At 50.3% G+C, this 18,764-nt stretch overlaps 5 protein-coding genes and 1 non-coding gene across 6 annotated transcripts; 3 read left to right on the top strand and 3 right to left on the bottom strand.

Moving 5' to 3' along the window:
• Nucleotides 1–50: 50 nt before the first annotated feature.
• On the bottom strand, nt 51–1,354 carry BDP81DRAFT_400736 (uncharacterized protein; the record flags this gene model as incomplete). Its single annotated transcript, XM_060588730.1, has 3 exons — nt 51–662; nt 728–1,143; nt 1,198–1,354. The coding sequence occupies 3 exons, from the start codon at nt 1,352–1,354 to the stop codon at nt 51–53; spliced, it is 1,185 nt and encodes a 394-aa protein (XP_060437949.1).
• A 7,303-nt stretch (nt 1,355–8,657) lies between these two features.
• Nucleotides 8,658–9,974, top strand: BDP81DRAFT_510620 (uncharacterized protein; the record flags this gene model as incomplete). The annotated part of the gene is made up of 1 exon (XM_060595748.1): nt 8,658–9,974. The coding sequence occupies one exon, from the start codon at nt 8,658–8,660 to the stop codon at nt 9,948–9,950; it is 1,293 nt and encodes a 430-aa protein (XP_060437948.1). The 3' UTR covers nt 9,951–9,974.
• Nucleotides 9,975–13,093: 3,119 nt separating this feature from the next.
• On the top strand, nt 13,094–14,586 carry BDP81DRAFT_335605 (CRAL/TRIO domain-containing protein; the record flags this gene model as incomplete). Its single annotated transcript, XM_060585861.1, has 3 exons — nt 13,094–13,299; nt 13,412–13,926; nt 13,979–14,586. 3 exons carry the CDS (start codon nt 13,094–13,096, stop codon nt 14,584–14,586), a joined length of 1,329 nt encoding a protein of 442 aa, XP_060437947.1.
• A 400-nt stretch (nt 14,587–14,986) lies between these two features.
• On the bottom strand, nt 14,987–15,974 carry BDP81DRAFT_455791 (acid phosphatase-domain-containing protein; the record flags this gene model as incomplete). The annotated part of the gene is made up of 2 exons (XM_060593096.1): nt 14,987–15,815; nt 15,955–15,974. The coding sequence occupies 2 exons, from the start codon at nt 15,972–15,974 to the stop codon at nt 14,987–14,989; spliced, it is 849 nt and encodes a 282-aa protein (XP_060437946.1).
• A 309-nt stretch (nt 15,975–16,283) lies between these two features.
• Nucleotides 16,284–16,365, bottom strand: BDP81DRAFT_t372. Its single transcript has one exon. It is a non-coding gene; the product is annotated as a tRNA-Ser (tRNA).
• Nucleotides 16,366–17,537: 1,172 nt separating this feature from the next.
• Nucleotides 17,538–18,728, top strand: BDP81DRAFT_455790 (glyoxalase; the record flags this gene model as incomplete). The annotated part of the gene is made up of 5 exons (XM_060593095.1): nt 17,538–17,951; nt 18,004–18,156; nt 18,209–18,459; nt 18,533–18,642; nt 18,697–18,728. The coding sequence occupies 5 exons, from the start codon at nt 17,538–17,540 to the stop codon at nt 18,726–18,728; spliced, it is 960 nt and encodes a 319-aa protein (XP_060437945.1).
• Between the last annotated feature and the right edge of the window lie 36 nt (nt 18,729–18,764).

Here is an 18,764-nt window from a genome sequence, read left to right as displayed (position 1 = left end):
GGGCGTGACGAGGCGAGTAACCGACCTCAAGTCGCCGGCCCCCGGCCAGCCTAATCCTCCGACGTCCAGCCGCGTCGGCGCCGCGAACTGTCGTTTCGGAGGGCGGGAGGGGGGAGAGTGAGGCTAATGCCATCCGGTAAAACCAGAGCACGATCTTCCATGAATTGGTCCCACCGAGGTCCGAAAGGGAGATCCCAGTCGGGGTGAGCACCGAATTCCCGCACCCGGCGAGGGGTACGCCAGAAGAAAGGCCACTCCCAGATGTTGTCGCCTAGCACCGCGCGGAGGTTTCCCATTGCGCCGAGATCCCACGGGTTAAATCCAACCGTCACATGCTCCAGGCCGTTAGACCCGGCAATCCCCATCGGCCAAGCCTGCTGGGGGAGGTTCCGGATGTACGCCGTCGTCTCTTTGTGCGTCTGGTTCCGAAGTCCCTGGTTAACCCATTGATCCCGGAATGGCGCCTTCTTCACCCACAGAATAACAAAGGGGAGAGATCCGGCAGCCACGACAACTGGGGGCAGTGACCACCTGGTTCCAAAGGAAGCCATTGGCCAGCAGAGAACCCCCAAAGAGTAAAGGTGAAACACCAAAACCCAGACGGTGAAGAGCAGGTAACTCTTCTGCGTCTCCAAGGAGACGGGACACCAAAGCCACCAGCACTACTCCGTAGATCAAAATCATTAGCCGAGTCCTGCCACCACGAGGGAAACATGAGATGACTTACGTAGTGGTCAAAGAGCGCAATGCACCCCAAGTCCACCCCCTTGTTCGTCTTGCCGTGGTACATCCGGTCCAGGAACGACCCAGGGCCCTCCCTACCTTCCAAGTCGGCGGTCCGGAGGCAGTGGCGGCAGAGGTTGGGTCGGAACCCCAGGTCGAACCAGTGGCGAGCGGCGGCGGCGTCGGGCAGGGCTTGCATCACCGTCTTTCGGCGGGTGATGGCGCCTCTCGGGATCCGATATCCTCTCCGTATAATGCGGTACGAATACCACCAGAGGGAGACGAGGCATCCGGCCGAGTTGGTGAGGACGAAGACGAAGATGCCCATGAGGGCGCAGGCGGTGGCAAGGTCGCGGGAGATCGGAACCGTAACAGCCCAGGCTGGCTGATCTCGGAGGGCGGGGATGAAGTACATGGTCGCTTAGATTGGGTCAGTAAACAACGGATGATATGAGGGGATGACATGAGACGAACCCAAAGAATGAGAGACCCACCAAGTGGTCGCGGCAAAGTCAAAAACCAACAACACCGGGATCCAGGACGAACTCCACGTAAAGGCGGCGTTGACGAGGGCGAGACCGACGGCAACCACCCAGGCGGCGGCGGTGGCGGAGCGCTCGAGGGCGTTCATGATGGCGGCGGCGGCGTCAAGGTGGCAGATTTTGGATGGAAAGACAGAGCCGATGAAACAAAAGCGAAGAGGCAGTTCAGCTGAATATCCTGTAGTCAAGTTAGCGAAGTTGGATCGAAAAAATCATCCTTTGGGGTCAACATACAACAAAGCTCGTGGTCCGAAGAAGAGAAGAAGTTGAGAAGAGGGGGGCGGGGCGAGAAGAGGATTAAGTACGACGCCCACGAGAGAGATTTTCCGGGCCTCCTTCCTTCTCTGACCTGATCTGGAGCTGTCGTGCCTTCCTCCTTCTCAAAAGTCAGCTGGCTCGTCAGGCATGAAGGCACCACAATGACGACACGAGTGGAAGGGACAGCGAGGGAAGGTACGACATAGCGAGGGACGGAAGGCACGTCCACACTCAAGCAGCGTTCCAATGTAGGAAGGAAGTACGCCATGAAAGGAATTGCAACAGCTATCAATCATCATCAATGCCCTCATCCACGAAGTGGGAAGGCAGGGGAGATAGAAATCATGTTCTTCACGCATCCGAGAGATTGGGGGATTGCTGGTGCCAGGATGCAGGACACGAAGACTGTCAGGCAAGAATCCCTTATGTATTAGACACACATTTCATGATCTTTGGCGGTTTGTGTCCTTGGCTGTGCCTGTCAAATCAACAAGTAGTTAGGTCCCCATGTGCAAAGGTCCTTTTCTGAACTCTCGCTCTTTGTCCCGCTGAAAGTTCTGTGAAGGCCACAGGTCCAGGTTCGGTCCTGAGGTGATCAAGAGGTGGAAAGAGAACTGATAAGGTATCTGCTCTTGATTTATCAGTCGTCCTGCCGTCTCTTAATCTTCTGAGTCTACCTTACCTTAGCCGCCAACGTCGTTCTTTCCCTCCTTATGGTTGGCCTTTCTGCCAGTCTTCAAGAAACTGTCAACGGAAGGGACAGGGGGGGACAGTATCACAGAGGGTCCAATGGTCCTTGGAAGCTAAAGTACCTAGGTAGTTTAATGGAGGCAGGCGCTTTACGTGTGAAGTGGAATGAACGGAAAAGGCAAGCACCCTCGGCAGCTGTTGCTTCAATGTCTTAGATCTCGGATACGTGCTCCTTCTGGGTACCTACCTTACCTTGAGTAAGGTAGGTAAGGTACGTCAAGAAAGCGCCCTGTGATCAGCCCGGGAATCGGGCTTACGTGGTCCATGGGCGACTGCCTTACCCGGTCGAGGGTTGATATAATGTCCGTAAGGTAGTAAAGTAATCCAAGAGGAAGACGTCCGCCAAATCAACGGAGAAATTGCGTTGTGCTGCATTGGAGCATCAATCCCTGGAAGGGCGGTGGCAGTCTAAGGTATACATTGCTGCCCGGGAAGTGATGAAATGACGCCTCCCTTCCCTGAGGTATGCTGCCCACGCTTCTGGACCTTGGACCCCCGACTTCCAAAGAGGTGCCGAGCGCTTGGTTCGGGAAAAGGGTCGACTTGGTGACAGTGTCGAATCCAGAAGGTAACAGAGAGAGGAAGGAGCCATGAGCCCGTTGTCCTTCCCGGGCATTGCAGAGTGACCGAAGGCGAGGTATCTAAGCACCTGTGATGAGGCAGGTACGTCGGCTGTTGAAATGAGCTACTGTGATTGGTCAGGTGCTTCAACCGAATTTCCACCGCCTTCCCCATTGGAAACATGCCGACTGGTTACCCAAATCATGGAAGGTACCTTACCTTAAGGTGCAATGCTCGCCGAACCCAGGAACCTTGGGCTGTCCATTATTTACCTATCATATGACATACCATGCTGAGTTCAGGTACTCCTTAATGCTGTTTCCTCCATAATTATGTGTTTATTGAGAGGGTTGAAGCGCTTGCAGTTATAAAAGGCGAGTACTGAGAAATGATCTACGTGTTACGACCCAACATGCATAACAAGGCCAGGGGGCCCGCCCCGCAGGCCTGCGGCGGCTATCTACCAGATATATGCAGAGAACCCGGGAACTCAGGTGACTCCTCATGGAACGGAAGAACTATGGATAAGTTACGTGATGATAAGAAGGACCGATAGGATAAAAGCGGTCCATCCCTAAAGGACCGATACGGTAATATCGGTCCTAATTATAAAAGATATATTTAGATAGGATCAGGACACATATTGGAAAGACTCGAGCCGGGCTGTAGGATAGACTTCTTATAGCTTTATAATAATTAACTTCGTATTAGATCTTATGATTGCTTTTAGCTATCTTCCCTAAGAACCTCTTTAATAAGATTATAATTAATTACCGAAGCCTTACTTACCTTATAAATATAACGAACCTGAGACTACTGGACTATATGTAATAATTATCTGATTATTATATTTAACTAACGTACATGCATAGCGAGTCGCCCATCATAGCGAGTCGCCCACTTTCAAATACCCTCCAGCCCTTTGTGTAAGTCAATTAAGCCGCATCGTACGAAATCAATTGGAACTACTCATTAGCCTCTTCTTTAGAGGTCTCCTAAACTACCTAATATGTTCGTACGTTATGTCTAGTCTTTCCGTAGTTATTATATTGCTGCCCGCGCGATTCACCCCCCTCTGTACGAGTATCTTCTTAATGTATATTTTCGCCTCTAGTATTAATAACCCCCTTCTCTGCCCGAATTACCTTGGCCTTAGTTATATTAAGTGACCCTCTAAGACGTAGTTAGGTTTTTTTAGCCCTCCGGCGCTTACTTAGTACCTTATTTGCCGTACGAAGCCCGCGGCACTTAGCTTTAATAAGAGCTAGTTTATATGCTAACTTGTTAATACCTTTGGCTTATAAGTCAATAACTTTGTATAAATGTGTTAGTGAGCTATGTTGATGGTTATGAATTCTTTTCTTAAGTGAATTAGAGCTTTGTACGGTGTTATGTGCTGTGGTTGGTGTCTTTGGGTCCCAGGAGCCCTGGCTGCTTGGGCGTGAGTTGGATGGTGTTGGCGTCTTTGGCTTAAAATCAAGGCGGGAAACAACTACTTCTGAGTTAAAGGGTACAAGGCCAGCCTTTCTAAAACCAGCTCGTACGTTTCCTTTACTTATTGAAGTAAAAAAGGCTGCTTTGAAGGTAGGAAAGAAGTCGTCCTTGGTAATATGCGTAATCTGCATCCCTATTATCTTCTCGATTTCCTTGCCGTACGAAGCCTTTAGCGGACCAAAATAGCTAATATTAAGAGGCTGAAGTTTGTGCAATAAATGGAGAGGTATGTAAAGAGTAATAATGCCGTGCTCCTTGTAGTAATCGTCGAATTTGGTCGATTTGTGGCTATTATGGCTATTAAGGATCAGGAGCCGCTTAATACCCTTCGTACGAAACTCTATATATTTTTTAAAGTGCTCTAGCTAATCTAGGCTAATTTTATTTATAGTCTATCTATTTTTATTAAGGTAGATACGCTATTTGGGGGGAAATTGGCCATTAGTATACTACGAGAGAAGGTGGTATTTACCCTTAATAATGATGTACAGAGGTCGCGCCTAGCTATCCGCATATATACCCTAAATAATAGAAACCTATTTACAGTTATTAAGCTACTTCGTACGAGACCTCTTATAATGATTAGAGATTATAATAACCTTTATGTAATATAATATTCCTATTAAGAAGCCCGTCTTATCAAAATTATAGATTTTATTATTATGTATTCTGTACTTTATAATCGTGTTTTGTACGAGGGCAAACCAGGTTTGTATAATTATAGGATCCTTAGCTAATGCCCTCTGATAGTTAATTTTACGTCGAAAATGCGTCTTTAGTTATGGTTGGCGTCGTACGAAGTTCTTTGCCTATTGCGGTCCGACATGCGTTACGTTGCGTTTGTTAATGAGGCAATCGGCTATATCTCGTATATTGTTAAGTCGCGGTAGAAATCCTCGATCGATTAGGTTAATAACTCGTTTAAGAATCACGGTTTCTTCTATTGAAGTCATTTTCTTTGAATTTATATGAGTTTTATATCGAGGTAATAAGCTAGCGCGTCGGTCGTAAAGTATTGTTCTTAGGGCGTTGTAAATAAAGGCTGTTTCTTGTATAGATAGTTTTGGGTCTTTTTTAATTGCTTGAAGTGCAAGGATAATGCGAATTTTATTTAAAGAAGAACTCATTATCGTACGTAAAGAAAAATGGTTATTAAGATGGAAGGTAAAGAAGAAAAGGAAAGTGGGCGACTCGCTATGATGGGCGACTCGCTATGTATGTACGTTATTATATCTGGTTATTATATTTGGTTATTATTGTTATTAGTTCCGTAGCCTTAACCTTTGTAAATATACTTTACTATAATTAGTTAACTATCTCTAAATAGAAATTAATTTTTAAAACTTTTTATTTAGTTTGGTAACTCTTATCAAAGACTAATGAAAAAATTTTAACGTTATATAACCAACAATGAAAAAGATATTAATTATATAATGTAGGCGACTTAGTATACGATAAGGAAATGCGCGGCTGACTGGTAAACCACGTTATAACTAGTTCTTATATTTTATAGAAAGTTACTGGTGTTCCTGCTTTATTTGTATATATGGTGCGTTATAGCCGCTATGGCCTGCCGGGCAGGCATGAACTTAACTATGTATATTGCTGTCACGGGCTGGAGCCCGGTTGAGATCTCCGGCTTTGCCGGAGCCACCATTCTGCCGCAGTACACCGCCGAGTCCGGGCATATCATGCCATAGCTGTACGCGAACCCCTTGTTACAACCCAACATGCATAACAAGGCCAGGGGGCCCGCCCCACAGGCCTGCGGCGGCTATCTACCTGATATACGCAGAGAATCCGGGAACTCAGGTGACTCCTCATGGAACGGAAGAACTATGGAACAAGTCACGTGACGATAAGGAAAGTGAGCACACGATAAGGTGATCACAGTGTTCACCCAAAGTGAGCGCTCACCAGTATCCACTTAGTGATCACCAACGAACATGGTGATCAGGCAACAAAGGATATGTTCAGGATCAGGACTTGTATATAGGATGGACTCGAGCCGGGCTCTAGGACAGACTTCCCATAGCTTCTTCAGCAATTAACTTCGTATCAGGATTAACATCCGCTTTCAGCTACTACCTTGACAAGACTACGATTGATCACCGAAGCCTTACCTACCCTTGCGATTGACAGACATAGTTTCCTTGAAACTATTCCACGACTACGATTACTGTTACCAGTTCCGCAGCCTCAACTTCTGCAAACTACCCCTACGACTAGCTGGCCGTAACACCCCTGTAATCCCTTCTTTTCCGCCTCAGCTTAGAATAGTCAATCGACGGCACCTCTACGTTGAACAAGCCTAGGGGCCAGCCCCTTACAATTGGGTCGTAATAATTATAGATAAAACCGATATTATAGGTTTTGTCCTTGAGTAAGTAAGGGACGATTTATAAGGTAAGTGGGCCTACCTATAACCGAGGGGTATGTAGAGGCGTAAAGATTGATGAGCAATCCGATGGGGGATTCTCTGGTTTGCGCGTAGGTTTCTCATTTCATCCTCCAAGGCGTTTTTCGTCAAATTGTCGGGCTCGATAGGACGTCCAGGTGGCCCTCCACCTTTCGGGGGGATCTCGAGTTTCATTCTCCTTCTTCCGCATCCCTCTTACGCAGGCTCAAATATGCTCCTGAACTTTCGCCAACCGAAAGGCTTCGTGATCCCATTGGCGCGAATTGCTACACTGACCATTGTTCAAAAGCCTTCTTTGTCCGTCCAGTTTGGACACGATCAAGAGAAGAACCAGTGACGGACGAATAGCGATCTCCATCCGGCCCATCAGATCCGTTCCGTCTGGGTGACTTCCGAAAGACTGAGACAGGTTCGATTTTGCGCTACCTACCTCATCTCTCTTTCGCTGAGTTGGCCGATGACGACGACCTGTGGACCAAGCAGACACTTGTGAGAGATGTACCTCTTCTTGCCGGCGCTGCTTCTACCAATGCCTATCCAGGTCACCTGGATAAGCCCTCGGCTGCCACGGCTAGTCGACGACCAGTTGGCCACCTCAGACCAAAGCGAGAGAAGGTGCCTCGATTGCCTGCTTCTCCCTGGCCCATTGTGGAAAAATCAAAACTGGCCCTCTCTTTTGTCAGACTCGTAGCGTCAGTTACTTTGTTCAATTGTTAAGAGCTCCACGACTACGTCCTTCCGCCGCCCCAAAAGAAACCCGGAAAGCTCCCAGCAGCCAGGTTACTGGCCGCTGAGAAAATGGTGGTTTAATACGCCAACGCCCGACTCCTTCCGCCAGGGCTCGCCGTGGAGATTTTCAATTTCGCCACGTCTTTCCGCCAAGTACCTCATCAATGCCGAGAGAGCTCTTCGACAGTCACAGTGTCACTTGGCCGTCAGACCGCGGGTCCTCACAGAATGCTCACTTTGACAAGCCTTTAGCCCGCCAGACCGCTGGCTGCGGAGATAGAGCGTCCCGGTACGTTCATTTCAATCCCTTACGTGGAGGAAGGTCAGGTTCCGACCTTCTTACCACATCTTTACGAGAGCAATCGTAGGAAGCAAGTCTCTGCCCGTCAAACTTGCCTTTATTGCGATTTTGTGGCTAGCCAAGATTATTCGACCTTTCCTCACCTTCGAAGTTCTTCAACAAGCCAAATAGACCGCAAGCGCAAGCGCTAGGTCACTCAACAGACATATGAGTAGCAGTCTACAAGCGATAAATCGTCCAGTGAACGTCCCCGCCTCTCGGGCCTCAGCTTGAAGAGGTACGTGTTTGAGAGGTAGCTAGGCTTCCAGTCTGCTACTCTCTGTCGCATTCAGTGCATGCCAAATGGAGGAATAGGGGACTGTGGGATGTAATTTGTCTTGGACGACATCTACGGTCGAGGTGCTGCAAACTTGTGAAACGGCGACCTGTTGACGTGTAATACGACGATGAATGTGACCGCGTTTTCCTGCATAAAGTTCCACTGCATGTCAAGCTTTCAAAGAGTTTGATTGCGTTTAGATGGATGGTCTCCGCATGTGCGTCGTGGTGGTGTTTCCAGGTCGTTGGAGCAAAGAAAGCGGTCCCACTTAAAACCTGGCAACGTACCTGTGGCCGGCCCGACAAAGAAACTGTTCAAGTTGCGGTAAACTTCGTCGTGAATAGCTTCTTTGTTCATCGCGAACATGGTAAAAGTCGAAGACTTGATCATTCGTCAGCGCCGAGTCCTACTTGGAAATCACAAATTCGTAGATAAAGCTGTCCGCATCTACTCTATGATGATGGCTCCTCACGAGAGCAAAAAGCCTGTTCCGTATAAAATTATTTGTTCATTACCTACTTCGTATCCCTTATCATACAGAACAAAACCTTATATCTCAAGATGACCAGCTTTCAAACTTTACCACCTGAAATTCTCTCGCAAATTGTCTCTTGTTTAAACTATGGTTATTCGTACCTTCGTAATCTCAAGCTTACGTGTCGCCGCCTATCGAAACTTGCGGAACCTTTCTTGCACCGCAAAGCTCTTCAGGACTATACTGTCCTCCAGCAATTGGTGCGGAACGACCAAGGTGATATACTCGAGCCGATTCTTCACTCTCAAGTCAAGCCGAAATGGGCTGCACCCCAACACTATCTCGACAGCTGCCTCCACGACGCCCTCCTGGGAGGTCACGTCAAAGCTGCCGACGCCCTTATCAACAACGGGGCGGAGATCGTCTTAAGCGACGATGTTATAGTTCGCTCAGAATTTCCTGAGACAAGGGAGTGGCTGGAGGCTCATGATGCAACGGGACTCGGATCTCTCGCCCTCGCAGCCAGAAGTCGATACCACATGACGTTCTGGTACAAGGGGTGCGCTCCCTACGCCTCCGAGAAAGAGTTTTGGGAATGCAAGAGAAAAGTCATGAAGAGGATTTTGGAAAAACTCGAGATTCAGATTCCAAAACATGATCCGATCCACGCGAGGGAACTTGACATGGCACTTGCCGAAGCTGCAAATGCGGATGGGCACTCCATCGAACTGATGGGATTTCTCTTCAACAATGATGCGAGTGTTAGCTGCAAATCTACGCCGCAGGTTGCTGGGAAAGCCTGGCACAATGCTTTGAACGAGGAGATACCGGCTCTTTTCGAGGCCAAGGTGGATTGGCTCCTTCTTCATGATGTCGACTCGACAAAGGTCTGGACCTGGGAGGGCACGCGAACACCGATACAGTTTTTCCTCCGCAAGTTATACCGAAATTTTCAATACTTTGAAGAAGGCAGCGCCTTCACGAACAAGGTCTTTGGTTACATGGAGTACTTGGAGTCATGGGGATGCCTACACTGGTCACAATCCACTCTGAGATCCTTAGTACTCAGCATCGGAACTGTTCAGATTAACTGCATCATCGACTATCCTCGAACGGAGGATTACTGTGGCTTGCTCAGTGCTGATGGTGACAACGCCGATGGTAGGCGGGAGCTCGAGCTCATCTTTAACGAGCCGGACGAATCCCTGCAGCCACTTCGAGTGGCCTTATCGAATCAGATTGCACTCAAACACTTTCGGGACCTGGTGATACTGCCGTCACCCACTTTCAGAGAGTGGGTTGACAAGGAATCAATGCCAACAGCCATCCAAAATCTCGATAAGCTGTTCAGGGACTTTCTGCCTCGTCACCTCGTGTGAGAAGCATTCGTGCTGTAGAGGAGCAAGCCTACAATAGTCAGCTTGGATCTGACTCATCTGGGAAGACCTGAGCCATTCATAGCCAGAGTCAACATTTCGTATCAATCAACAGTCTAAAAGCCACCAAATCTATAACATAGTCGCTCTAGCAATCAAGACCTCATCTGACCATGTTGATGCCCAAAAATGGTTCTCACACTGTTGAGAAATTCTATTCTTCTTTCTCTTTTCCGTCGCTTAAGTACTGTAGGTCACTCTCACAATTCACAAAAACGAATCAGCTCATGTGGTAGCGCAGAATAGCAGTCTGCTGTTCTTTTTTTTTTTTTTTTTTTTTTTTTTGAAAGTTTGACTACTCATGAATTGACTAAGTAGTGCCAAGTATCAACACAGCCGCTTTAATCCTCATTATGATCAATCCCACAACATCTGATCAATCCCTCAAACCTCTATCCACATCCTTGTGTATACTTTGGTGATCCATGATCCGCGATGAACGTTCCAGAACCATATCAGCGATGCCTCTAAAGCGAAACTGGCGTTGAGGCCATCCACCTAGAATGAAAGGTTAGACGCATAGGTCAGGAGAATGGAACCATATCAAGCCTCAAAGTAAGCCCGAGAGACCCACTACAAGCTGGGGCCCAAGGTTTTTGAGTCACGAAGATAGGATCATAAGGGACTTGAGGGCTCAGGGCTAGACCAATCGGAGATTGTATACGTTGCATACGGCAAGAACTTACACTGAAGGCCCTCACAACTAATACATCGCCAATTTCCCTTTCCCTGGACACAGACGACAAACGCAGAGAAAATATGATGCTTGCTGAAATCCCTCTAGTTGCTTTGCCTCTTCTTGTTCCCACCGGCGAAGGCCCCAAGGACTCAGACAGTCTCTCGAGAACACCACTCTCCCTCCATGAGCTTCCCGAGCGCTGGTAAGATCGCTTGCAGTTCGAAAGCACCCACTATCCTCCCAAATCCAACAATGTTAAGATACACGAAGTTTACGTCGTTAACGGCTAGCGCCTCCGATGGTGGTCTTTTCACACCCACTGGTAGAGTAAGCTAAGCATAGAGGAGTATTTAAGAGAGGCTCTGGCGCAGGAAGTAATCATCACGGCAACAGGCCTGATGGTCATCTTTAGAAGAGCCCACATGCAACCGGCGCAATGGACAAGGATAAGAGGGCAGACTGGACAGGGGGGTTAGTTAAGAGTACTCGTTTTGAAAAACTATTTAAGGGCCTCAACCTAAACACATGCTAGTATCCCACGGCTGTTCAGAGTATTACAGGGACGAATACACCGGCGCTAGAAAGGGCGAGTGGTGACTGGCAAAATATTGTTTAATGACTATTTATGCGACTCTGAGTAGCACGGCAGTGCTATGAATCTTTCATGTTCTGGATATGCTTAATTACAGATCATCGCTCGTACTTTCTAAAGTAAGAAGACGATAGCTCGACCTTTGATTCTACTCATAATGGTAAGTATATAGCACTTTTCATCGGATTCACGTCGCCATGTATGCATGCATAAGATATGGAAGAGATGGGCAATTTCACGAGCGCTACGTCTTTGGGTCGCCGCCAATCACGATTCGACTTAGCAGGACTGGCGAACTGGCTATGGGAAGCTGAGGTCAATTTGGTATTTAAGAAAGTTGCTGGTGCTGAATTTCTTCAGTTGTCAGACCACAGGTCTAATGGCCATATCTAGAACGGCCCACATCCAAATGTGTGGAACACGACGAAAGGACAGGCTAGTTGTTAAATGATTTAATAAAATATACATGTCCATGGTCTAAGCCTCAAGGAGTATTCACTTCTAGCCGGCAATGGGCATCTCTGACACCCATCTGTCATGTATACCTAGTGAGTAAGCTGACGCCAGAGTAATTGAATGATGACTGGGATAGAAGAAATCGAGTGTCTTTGGCATCTTAGGCGGAGGCCACGTATGAGGAGTAAACTTGAACGCCATGTTCTCGGATCGCGCCGCTCACGATGCCGTCCGCGTATCCTCGGAACCCGCTGAGTCAACCCGAGACTTGATCTCAGGAGGTTGCCAGATTAGGTGAAGTGGATTCACCATAGACAGATGTAATTGGTTGAACAGAAACATTTGCAATCTTGAATCGCAGGATCAAGCCTCCACGCATATGAACTTGCCCCAGAAATCACACCTGGGATTGTGTCCTTTGTTAGAAAACAGAGGGCGGTGTGTTTGCGCAGCTGCCGAGTGAACAAAGGACAACCTTGATTGAATTCACCGGTAACACAGCAACATCGCGTTTGCTGTCTTACCTTGGTTCTTGGTGAACGTAATGGATGTTTGGTTCCCTCAAAGCCGTCGTTTGTTTGAAGTTCCGCCTCCACCATGACTCGCAGGCCTTGGCCATTCAGTTTCGTCTTATTGGCTAGCGACACGCCAAAGGATGCGGTGCGATGAGCACTAAGGCCCTAAGGCTGGCGGCCCGATGGGGCGCCTGCATGATGCGAGGCAGCGAGGGAGAAATTGTTGAGGGACCCTGCCAGTTCTTTCAGATTCAAGCAGGCGACGGCGGCATCAAGGCTTGTTGTTCAGTCGCGTTGTCGAAATGATGGTATTTCTGAAGGGATACAAAATGCGAAAAATTCGAGGTCGAACGGTTCTACTACATGACGTAAGACACTCTATACGTACAGACAAGGGAAAAAAAGTCCGTCCGATGGCCGGGATCGTCGGATTGACGGAGCCGGAGGCGGCGGATGATAAGGTAAGCCGACAGGTGACAAGGATTGGTCACAGGGGTTGGTTGAGAAAGCTGCAGGCTGCACCAGGCACGCCGCACGCAAGATTCTCCCGCTCACTCCAAGGTCGATTACCACATCAAAGGGAGATGGACTGGCACACTGGATCCAGATGGGTTATGGATGGATCCCGCGTGCCCGCGTGCCCACCCCATGCCGCTGTCCGCCCGTCATGCCGGGCTGACGCTCCAGACCCTTCCTCCGAGCGACCTCGCACCGTTTCGCTGACGAGTAGAAGTTCTTCAAATTGGAAAAAGTGCGCATGCAACGAGGACTGCGTTCTTTGTAACACATCACTTGTTCCTATCTGCGAAACCGACACCAGATATTACAGTACTTCACACACACAATGACGACCGATACCGCAGCTTCTGACCCCGCGACCAGGGTTAAGTCCCACGCATCCACGGTGTCTGACGTTGGGTATCCTCACGGCCACCTTGGTCACCTCAACGAACACGAGGAGACACAGCTCGCCGCCTTCAGAACGCTGCTCGAGGAGAAGGGGCTGTACAAGCCAGGCCCGCCAGCTTCCCACGACGACCCGACTCTGCTGTGAGTTATTCAGCAAGATCCTCTTTTTCAGCCGCAGTCCTTACTGCGCCGGAACACCCGGAAGCAGACAGAAGGAACATTTTTGCTGACTTTTTCGCGCCTATTTTTGCAGCCGATACCTTCGCGCCCGAAGATGGGTCCCCGAAGACGCTCTTACGCAGTTCAAGGACACGGAAGCCTGGCGTGCTGCCAACGACATTGACGTCCTCTACCAGACCATCGAGCTCGACGCCTTTGAGCAGTCCCGTCGCCTCTACCCACAATGGCTTGGCCGTCGCGACCGCCGCGGCATTCCCATCTACCTCTTCGAGGTCCAGAAGCTTGATAGCAAGACGGTTGCCACCTACGAGAAATTGGGGAAGGAATCGACCTTTAGCAAGGCCAAGTTTGACGGCAAGACTCCCGCGGGCATGATGCGCCTGTTTGCGCTGTATGAGAACCTCACCCGCTTCACGCAGCCGCTGTCAACGCAGTTACGAGACCGTGAACACCGCGAGGCCCCCATTACGCTGAGCACGAATATCGTTGATATTTCTGGGGTCAGTCTGAAGCAGTTTTGGAATCTGAAGGGGCACATGCAGGCTGCTAGTCAGCTTGCAACAGCGCATTATCCAGAGACTCTCGATCGTGAGTACACATCCATCACCAGCGCACGACTATACTGACAGGTCGTGACTAGGCATCTTCATCATCGGTGCCCCTGCATTCTTCTCAACAGTTTGGGCCTGGGTCAAGCGTTGGTTCGACCCTATTACGGTCTCCAAGATCTTCATCCTCAGCCCCCACGAGGTCCGCCCGACACTCGAGCAGTTCATCGAACCCCGCAACATCCCCAAGCAGTACGGCGGCGAGCTCGAGTTCAAGTTTGGCGACCAGCCAACCGTCGATCCCGCGTGGGAGGGAATCGTGGAGTGGGCACCTGGCCACGACCGCTTCACGTCACGCCCTGCTATCTGGCGTGGGACCGAAGATGGCACCCGCGTTGAGTGCATTGGAATCGGCAGCGTGAAGGGCGTCGAGCAGAAGGAGGTGATCTGCTCCGTCCCCAAGACGTGGCCGCCCAAGCCTGAGGTGCCTGCCGCTGAACCGACGCCGATCGCAACACCTGCGACCAAGGAAGGGAGCGTGACGGAAGAGACCACCCCGAGGCCGGAGACCGAGGAGCCTGTCAAGGCCGCTGATGCACCGGAGGCTGGCATGCAGAAGCTTTACATCGCCGATGACAAGCAGATCGCAGAGAAGCACGTCGAGGGCAGCACGTCGACGCCCCCGTCAGGACTGGCATAGACTAGTGGTAAAGGAGCATGTGACTTTGAGACTGGGGTTTGCATATTTGATATGGCAGTATCAATCTGCTCGGTGATTTGGATGTGGTTTGATCTAATACCCCCAATGGTGATGGAGTCGGTCTGGCAGGGCAAGGCAACATGGGCTGGAGTTACATATTCATCGATTTAATTCAGACATCTATTTAATAACAAAGCATTTGGTATCATTGCGTTGTACCGTCCCATCTACCCAAAGACCCTACATCAAGTAGATCTAGGTTTGAATCATCCCGTCTCCCTATCCCATCTATCGGGTCTAGCCAGTGCGCAAGTGCAACAGGAACCAAACTCTATCATTCAACCCGCCAAACGCCTTTATGTGCCAAACCGGTCCACCGCCTAAGTCGCACAGGGCCCGTCTATCCCGAGTAGCCTCTCCTCTTGCGCCATTCCCCCACACCCTTCTCGATCTCGTTCCACGTCACACCGTCCCTGACCAGCTGCATAGTCACCCCCAAGCTCTCCGTCTCCCGATTTCGACTCTCGTCATCAAAGAAGAGCATGTCTGTAAATGGAATACCCGTTTTCTTGAATATCGTCTCGAAATGTCTTATCTTGCTGCTAGGGTATATCTCCAACGGTGCGTCAAAGCACTCGAGTGCCTTCTTCGTCTTCTCTTTCTTGCCGCTCCCTCCTTCCTCGGCACTCGGCGGCGGAACGTGCAGGAGCTTAAGCATGTCCCTTGCTAAATCGGGTGCCGAAGTCCGTGACGCAACTGCGATCTTGATACCTGCTAGTGAGAGAGTGTAGAGTATCCGCGGCACGTCCTGGTAGAAGGCGAAGGACTCGCCGTGGCGGTCTGTGACTGCCGAGTGTGTCGCGTTGGCTTTCAATGGCCCTGAGACGTGGGTATCGACCCAGAAGGGCCAAAGTGTGTAGTCCAGGTCAAAGACGATGAGTTTCGGAAGGGGGAGCTCGTCGGTCAGGATTCTAGGGAGGGAGAGGGAGGTCGAATTCGTCGTTGAGGTCGAGGGCGTCCCGAGATTTGTGGTGCTCCCTCCTTGGGGGTTCTTTGAGAGTTTCTTCGGCATCTGGTCGGCGGAGGAGGGACGATTGGTAAGCCCGGAAGTAGTTCCGAGACAGTGAGAAAGGTGAAAAAACAGAGGTCGTGGGAAGTTGTTGCAGTTTTTGGAGAAGCGACCGACGAGCTTCAAGGTGGGAGGAGGGGCAAAGTGCCCCCAATCGCGACTGATCGCGATAAGTTTCGTCACTCCGTCTGGGTCAGCTTCCTTGGTGGGGGGAGCGAAGCACTGAGTACGTATCTGCTTGGCTCGTGCTTTTGTGGCGGGTGCCTACTCATCCATACTGGGCCCACTAATGTACGTACCTAGAGTGGCACAGTGGCATCGTGGCAGTTGGTCCCTTGGGAAAGTACTCCGTAATAGTACGGAAAAATCGAAAAGGAAAAGTTGTACGAAGGAAACATGGAAGTTTCCAATTCCCATCTATCAACATTTCATTCTCGGCCGTCTTGACACTTGTTTCCAACGAAGACGAAGAGTATTGAGTCGTAGAACAATGCCGGCATTCCGTCCTACCGCGGCATCTGCTACTATCGACTTTCTCCATGTCCACGGGATCTACCTCACTCAACCAACAAGACACGAGCGTCCCTCGGGCACAAGACCGTCGTCCTAGCAGGCAAAAAGGATATCCCGACGTTGGCCTGATTCGAACAGACGCTCCCGAAGGAACAAGATTTCTAGTCTTGCGCATTAGACCACTCTGCCACAACGCCAGAGGAGGAATTCGCTTTTAAGCGGGGATGCTAGGAATGGCGCCTCGAGGAGTTCAAGGATGGAGCTCTGCATCGTGTGGTGGATTGGGGCTTCGATTGGAGAGGCCATGATCCTGTCAACGGAGCGGTGAAGGAATTGCGCCCCGAATTGACCGCCCCTCGCACATGCTGCCTGGTGTCGGACGTTCCTATCCTCTTTCGGCAGACAGCCGACTTGAACTTCGGCTCCGATAGCTTCGAAGACTGGCGACTGGTCCGGCCGGGCATTGTCCTGCGACTACGACGTCCGGCAACACAGCTTCGATCAACACGGCTCCCGGCAGCCGCTCCTGTTCCTTCTATTGAAACTCGACCCAGAAACCCGCGGATTTACGGACTTTCGGGTTTCTGCACCCCGCCGGCAACATGCCGACGATGCACCCCGCGATGCCGCTACCCCGCGTCCTGATGATAGGAAGAGAACAATCGAATGTAGGCAGCAAAGATTGGCCATTGTTCATCAAGTGGCTACTTCCCGGCAAAGTGTAGGAACCTTGTGTGTTGATTATATCTGTTCGGGACTACTTTTTGGCTCCGAGAGCTATGGCCATCCGTCAGAAAGCATGTTTTGCCCACCCTTCACCTGCGTCTGTCTTGGTGGGTGTGCCGAGGAAGCTCTGATACACAACGACTCAAGCGGTAGAGTCACTCGGCACTTGAAATGAGGGAGAACGATACGATTCGTTGAATCTTCAACTTTATGAATCATGATACTAGAAAGATGAGCGACAGCTTCAGCCTTGGCGCCTCGGGCTTGTCGGGATTCTCTCGAGAAACATCCTAGTGGAAGCCAGGGCTTTCACCAAACGCCACGACCCCCGAACCGCCGTCTCAGTTTCGGGACTTGCAGCCACTACAACTCCTTTTGCGCCGGACTTAGACGCCCCCAGCGCAAGTACCGAGCGTGCGTGACGTCCGATGGACTGCAGTGGGGTAGTGCGGGGGAACAAACATGGCTAAATCACCCATCCAACGGCATTTGTGCCGGTGAGATCTCAGCTCCAGCTCTAAATATAAGACAGCTCTCTCCCTGCTTGCCTTTTACAAGCAGCATCGGACGCCGAAGCTCTGCACCAACAGTCAAGCTTTTCCCGAGGTCTTCACAATCACAGCACCGACGAGCTACGCCCACCATGCCTGACAGAAAAATCCAGCTTGTCCGCCTGGCGCACGTCTTCTATAAGCACAAGAACATTGAAGAAGCTCGCAAGTTTTACGACGACTTCGGCTTCTACGAGCTCGAGCGCAAGGGCAACAAGACATTCTACCGCGGCTATGGCACGGAGCCGTTCGTGTTGTGTGCTGAGGAGGCGGAGGAGGACGAGTTCGGAGGTCCGGCTTTCGTTGTGGAGTCCTTGGAGGACCTCGAGTACGCGTCTAAGACGTTGCCAAGTGCAACAGAAATCCACGACCTCAAAGACGTGCCGGGTGGCGGCAAATGTGTGACATTTAAAGACCCCGTCGACGGCTGGCCACTGCATCTTGTGTACAATCAGACGCCAGTCGAGAAGAGAGATCCGGGATTCTCGAATCTCAAGTTCAATTTCGTGAGCGAATCGCACCAAGAAATCCAGGGTGCTCATGCTAATTACAATAAAGCCGGAAGAAATGCATCGCGACGTCAACAAGATGCAGCGTTTCACCAAGCGCCCGGCACCGGTTCACAAGATGGGCCACTTCGGCGTGTGCCTGACGAACTTTGACAAGGCGTACGAGTTTTACACTAGCAAATTCAACCTGTACCCTAGTGAGGTGAGTATCCCAAGCGCACGAAACCGGACTGCAGCCATTCTAACATATGCAGCTCGTCCACGCCCCCGACAACAAAGACAAGAGCGTGATGGTCTTTTTCCGCCTGGCACGCGGCAAGGAATTCGTCGACCACCACTGCTTCTTCTTCCTTGAGGGGCCCAAGTTCCACGTCCACCACTCCTCGTTCGAGACGCACGACTTTGATACTCAGTTGCTGGGCCACGACTGGCTGAGAGAACAGGGCTATAAGATTTGTTGGGGTGTGGGCCGTCATATTATGGGGAGTCAAATCTTTGACTACTGGTAAGTCCGCGATGGGAGCTTCGGTGGCTTTCCGATACTCGGAAAGCGGAATGGAAAGCTGACAAAAGGACAGGTTCGACCCTTCGGGCTTCATCATGGAACACTACGTCGATGGCGACCTGTTCGACGACACGGAGAAGACGCACCATACCCCCGCCGCGCCGGACAACCTACACATCTGGGGTGAGTTAGAACCGTAGGTGGGAGACATAACTTATGCTGACTGATTTACTACAGGTCCGGAGGTGCCTGCGACTTTCCTGCAGTGATAGCGGACGAGGTCTCGGCGTCTTTCTTGTAGCAAG

This window comes from Colletotrichum phormii (genome assembly GCF_030913505.1).
Source record: "Colletotrichum phormii strain CBS 102054 chromosome Unknown BDP81scaffold_41, whole genome shotgun sequence".
Taxonomy (NCBI): Eukaryota; Fungi; Ascomycota; class Sordariomycetes; order Glomerellales; family Glomerellaceae; genus Colletotrichum; species Colletotrichum phormii.
This window is presented reverse-complemented; position numbering and strand designations above follow the sequence as displayed.